This window comes from Ylistrum balloti, unplaced genomic scaffold, assembly GCF_031769215.1.
Source record: "Ylistrum balloti isolate Yb309-2 unplaced genomic scaffold, AGI_CSIRO_Ybal_v1 Utg369596, whole genome shotgun sequence".
Taxonomy (NCBI): Eukaryota; Metazoa; Mollusca; class Bivalvia; order Pectinida; family Pectinidae; genus Ylistrum; species Ylistrum balloti.
Genome location: NW_026781879.1, coordinates 139,001 through 145,000, shown reverse-complemented (window position 1 = coordinate 145,000; position 6,000 = coordinate 139,001). Strand labels below are relative to the sequence as shown.

At 43.2% G+C, this 6,000-nt stretch overlaps 1 protein-coding gene across 1 annotated transcript in view; it reads left to right on the top strand.

The window, feature by feature from the left end:
• LOC132545356 (diacylglycerol kinase iota-like) overlaps window positions 1-6,000 on the top strand; it is a 108,687-nt gene that overhangs the window by 66,913 nt on the left and 35,774 nt on the right. Inside the window, exons 17-18 of the mRNA XM_060209038.1 lie at window positions 902-1,101; window positions 4,399-4,520. Coding sequence (XP_060065021.1) covers window positions 902-1,101; window positions 4,399-4,520 — 322 coding nt within the window. The remainder of the gene's footprint in view (window positions 1-901; window positions 1,102-4,398; window positions 4,521-6,000) is intronic.

Here is a 6,000-nt window from a genome sequence, read left to right as displayed (position 1 = left end):
ATGTTGTGTGTGGATGGATTTGTGAATGTTGTGTGTGGATGGATGGATTTGTGAATGTTGTGTGTGTGGATGGATTTGTGAATGTTGTGTGTGTGGATGGATGGATTTGTGAATGTTGTGTGTGTGGATGGATTTGTGAATGTTGTGTGTAGATGGATGGATTTGTGAATGTTGTATGTGTGGATGGTTTGTTAAAATTTTTAAATATTGTTATCTCATTTAAGAGCTTTTCACGATGAATATAATTCCATTTCAATGTCATTGTGCTATGTACAATTTCTGACTTTGTTTCTGTATGTTCTATCATACAGCTGGCTATAGGTTTTTATACATCTGGAGATGCCTTTTGTGGGCTGTCATACCAGCAATCTGTGCTTGTAGGTCACCTGAGACAAAGACATAATGTGACCAATTATGATCATCTTTGTCTGGCGTTGTGCATCAGCAGACAATTAAAAAAGAATTCTCAAAAACTCTTGAACCGCTATCTATGAAATTTTGCAGACACTTTCCCTGGCCTAAGATTAACCAAATTAGTGAATTAGACAGTTCCCAATCCACAAGGACCTGAGGGGCAGGGCGAAAAGAGTATAATTGATTCAGATTTCAAAAATCTTCTTCTGACACCCAGATATGGTAGAATCAAATGCTCTCATGGATGGAAGCATCTTAAGGTGTTTTACCAAATCAGTGAATTCCATAGCCCCAGGGTCACACATTTCATTATGCTAATTTGTCAGAGAGTGATGATGAGCTAAAATGTACGAAATTGATAAAATTTTACATATTTCCTGTCACAAGTTCTGTAATAATTTAGTTTTTTTCTAGATCATTGTTGCTAAAAACATTTATCTACTTTTTGGTGTCTATCCTTAATATAATTACATATATTGTTTTACAGGCAACACTATACATGGGGGGCCATGGTGAGCGACTAATACAGTGTCATGAGGTGAAGCTCAAAACATTCAAACCCATCCCCATGCAGTTGGATGGTGAGCCTTGCCGTCTCGGCCCATCCACAATCCACATCACTCTACGTAACCAAGCCAACATGGTGATGAAACCAAAGAGACGAGGATCCATGCCCATCGCTAATGAGTAAGGCTCAATGTTACAGATGTGACTTCAGTTAAAATGATGTACAGTTTGTACGCATATAATTCATGTCATTTAAACAATAACATAATGTTTTGTAAAGATTGTACACAACAGTATTATGCCATAACTGACCGTCCAAATCCAATATGGCTGACGTCGTCTGCTACAAACAGATTTTCATAAAATAAAAAATAACAACTTATTTACCTTATTATTTGGTGAAATGGTACACCTTCGGTCAGTTGGAAGAAAATTAAATATTGTTGAAGCTGTTTGAATTCTACAAAGTTGTGCTTGTGAAAATAAATTAGGGTTTGAACTATCAGAGTCAACATTACCGAAAATCAAGATGAAGAGTCTAAAAGTGTCCTAGCAGGGTAGGAAAATAATGGTCAGTGGGAGGTACCGGTCTGTGCCAATCAGTGGGAGGTACCGGTCTGTGCCGGTCAGTGGGAGGTACCGGTCTGTACCAGTCTGTTGGAAATACCACTCTGTGGGAGGTACCGACCTGTGGGAGGTACTGGTCTGTGGGAGATACTGGTCTATGGGAGGTAGTGGTCTGTACCAATCTGTGTGAGGTACAGGTCTGTTTGAGGTACTGGTCTTTGGGAGGTAGCGTTCTGTGGGATGTACTAGTCTGTGGAAGGGACCAGTCTGTACCGGTCTGTGGGAGGTACTGGTCTGTGGGAGGTACCGTTCTGTCGGATGAACTAGTCTGTACCAGTCTCTGGGAGATACCAGTCTCTGGGAGATACCGGTCTGTGGGAGATAGCGGTCTGTGGGAGATACCAGTCTGTGGGAGGTACAGGTCTGTGGGAGATACCGGTCTGTGGGAGATACCGGTCTGTGGGAGGTTCTTGTCTGTTGGAGATACCAGTCTGTGGGAGATACCGGTCTGTGGGAGGTACCGGTTTGTGGGAGATACCAGTCTGTGGGAGGTACCGGTTTGTGGGAGATACCGGTCTGTTGGAGGTACCGGTCTGTGGGAGTTACTGGTCTATGGGAGGTACCGGTCTGTACCTGTCTGTGGGAGATACCTGTCTGTGGGAGGTACCGGTTTGTGGGAGATACCGGTCTGTTGGAGGTACAGGTCTGTGGGAGATACCGGTCTGTGGGAGATACCAGTCTGTGGGAGGTACAGGTCTGTGGGAGATACCGGTCTGTTGGAGGTACAGGTCTGTGCTAGTTACCGGTCTGTTGGAGGTACAGGTCTGTGGGAGGTCCTGGTCTATAGGAGGTACCGGTCTGTATCTCTGTGTGGGAGATACCAGTCTGTGGGAGGTACCAGTTTGTGGGAAATACCATTCTGTGGGAGGTACCGACCTGTGGGAGGTACTGGTCTGTGGGAGATACCGGTCTATGGGAGGTAGTGGTCTGTACCTGTCTGTGTGAGGTACAGGTCTGTTTGAGGTACTGGTCTGTAGGTACCGTTCTGTGGGATGTACCAGTCTGTGGGAGGAACCGGTCGGTATCGGTCTGTGGGAGATACCGGTCTATGGGAGGTAGTGGTCTGTACCAGTCTGTGTGAGGTATAGGTCTGTTTGAGGTACTGGTCTGTAGGAGATACCGTTCTGTGGGATGTACCAGTCTGTGGGAGGAACCGGTCTGTACCGGTCTGTGGGAGATACCTGTCTGTGGGAGGTACTGGTCTGTGGGAGATACCAGTCTGTGGGAGGTACTGGTCTGTGGGAGATACCAGTCTGTGGGAGGTAGTGGTCCGTGGGAGATACCGGTCTGTGGGAGATACCGGTCTGTGGGAGGTTCTTGTCTGTAGGAGATACCAGTCTGTGGGAGGTACCGATCTGTGGGAGATACCGGTCTGTGGGAGGAACCAGTCTGTGGGAGGTACCGGTCTGTGGGAGGTACTGGTCTGTAGGAGATACCGTTCTGTGGGATGTACCAGTCTGTGGGAGGAACCGGTCTGTACCGGTCTGTGGGAGATACCAGTCTGTGGGAGGTACCGGTCTGTGGGAGATACCGGTCTGTGGGAGGAACCAGTCTGTGGGAGATACCAGTCTGTGGGAGGTACCGGTCTGTGGGAGATACCAGTCTGTGGGAGGTAGTGGTCTGTGGGAGATACCAGTCTGTAGGAGATACCAGTCTGTGGGAGGAACCAGTCTGTGGGAGGTACCGGTCTGTGGGAGGTTCTTGTCTGTGGGAGATACCAGTCTGTGGGAGATACCGGTCTGTGGGAGGTACCAGTTTGTGGGAGATACCGGTCTGTGGGAGGTAGGGGTCTGTGGAAGGTACAGGTTTGTGGGAGATACGGGTCTGTGGGAGGTACCGGTCTGTACCAGTCTGTGGAAGGTAACAGTCTGTGGGAGGTACCGGTCTGTACCAGTCTGTGGGAGGTACAGTCCTGTTGGAGGTATAAAACATACAATGAGAGGTTGTATAATGTGGTTTATAAATGCATTTGTATTCTGTGGAATCTAGAGGTAAATGATGGATTAGAACATAAATTGATTTGATCTGTTGAACACTAAAGATTTTTAGTGCACATACTTAAGGGACAAGGAACTTATGCCATTGCATGGTATCTGTCTGGCATCAACTTTTCCCTTAAAATGACTTCTCAATTACCAAGAGCCCCAGAGTAAGGATAGTGGGCCTGTAGCACGCTGTCTTAAAGATTCCTTGTTCATATAAATGATCTTTACCTATTGTCAAGGTCACATGGGTCAGGTTTGTTAAATCTTTAAACAACTTTTGAATAACCTGTGGGCTTATGGTACAAGGCAGTTGGTTTTGGTGATGAAGGACTGCCAAAAGTCTGCACTAGATATACTGGTAATGGGTATGGTATGAAAGCTCTGGCGATGAAATTGTCTCTGTATGATCTGCAGAACAGGTAACCATACAGGTTCTTTTGGCCTCTTGTTTACAATATGTTGATATATATATATAGATTGTTACATTTTGTGTATATGTAAGATGGGCAGACATGACAGTCTCTGTGACACACCTCGGGGAATACCTGACTGAGGTCAATGTGTATTTCCTATGAGGTACTGTAGTGAAGGAGATGCTGTCAGTGATATATGTATATAAAATCTACAGATCTGATTTGGATCCTTTATGAAAGCTGATACTGATCTGATGTACAATTTATTGATTATTTACTTTTAACTTAAGTAATAAAGATGAATTGATTACAGATCATGAAAGAAATCTTGTAAATTCACTGGTCAGTGATTGGTTTTAGATCTACATATACAGATATAACTGACACTTTCCGACTGTGTCTCTAGGGGCTGCCCATGTCTGCTACATGGGCCTGTATCACTCCATATATAGTCCTGACTTGGCTTTTTTCAGTCCTCCATCTTTGCCCGAGAGGCTTCGTATTCAAGTGTCCCGAATCAGTATGGCTGACTATGAGAATTTAAACTATGATAAAGACAAACTGCGTGGAGCTTGTAAGTCCATCAAAACTCATCATGTAATCACAGCTTGCATGAATTAACAGTGGCCTTGGCATCACATCTATGTATATACACACTGCAAATCTTACTAACTTGCTAGTCACCATGGAGACGGTCTTTATGTATATATACAAACTAACCTGCTAGTTACTATGGTGACGGTCTTTATATATATACAAACTAACTTGCTAGTCACCATGGTAATGGTCTATGTGGTCTTTGGATATATATATATATATATATACGATCACAGCTAATATACTTACCAACTGGTCACTATGGTGATGATCTGTGTATGCATTTCTTACTTACCTGCTGATCACCTTGGTAACACTATATATACTCAAACATAACATTTCTTACTTACCTGCTGGTCACCATGGTAACACTATATATACTCAAACATAACATTTCTTACTTACCTGCTGGTCACCATGGTAACACTATATACTCTAAACATAGGTCATCTGATTAAACCTGCTGTTCACCATGGTAACACTTTATATACTCAAAACATAGGTTATCTGATTAAAACCTGCTGATCACCATGGTAACACTCTATATACACAAAACATAGGTTATCTGATTAAAACCTGCTGATCACCATGGTAACACTCTATATACTCAAAACATAGGTTATCTGATTAAAACCTGCTGATCACCATATCAAATTATTAGATACAGTTATAAAGTTTCAATTTACTTCCAAATTACGTTGTTATGAAAGTAATTGATTTTAACTTTATTAGGTGAAATTGAATTTGAAAAGACTGAAGTAAATTTTTTTATGCATGTGGAATCAGACAACCTGCAGGTTTTGATTTAATCTCGGCTATCTTATTACTTGATACCATGTGTTCCATATTAGGGTTTTGGGATGAGAAAACATTGAAGATTGAAAGTAAAATTATCAGACAGCTGTAGAGTTGACTATATGAAGGGCCTGTGATCAGACAGCTGTAGAGTTGACTATATGAAGGGCCTGTGATCAGACAGCTGTAGAGTTGACTATATGAAGGGCCTGTGATCAGACAGCTGTAGAGTTGACTATATGAAGGGTCTGTGATCAGACAGCTGTAGAGTTGACTATATGAAGGGCCTGTGATCAGACAGCTGTAGAGTTGACTATATGAAGGGCCTGTGATCAGACAGCTGTAGAGTTGACTATATGAAGGGCCTGTGATCAGACAGCTGTAAAGTTGACTATATGAAGGCCTTGTGATCAGACAGCTGTAGAGTTGCCTGTGATCAGACAGTATGTACTGAACCTATAAGGGCCTTGTGATCAGTTGGCAGTAGTTAATGGCCATATTAGGGACTTGTGATCAGATGTCAGTAGGTATTGACGATATAAGGGCCTTGTGATCAGTTGGCAGTAGTTAATGACCATATAAGGGCCTTGTGATCAGTTGGCAGTAGTTAATGACCATATAAGGGCCTTGTGATCAGTTGGCAGTAGTTAATGGCCATATTA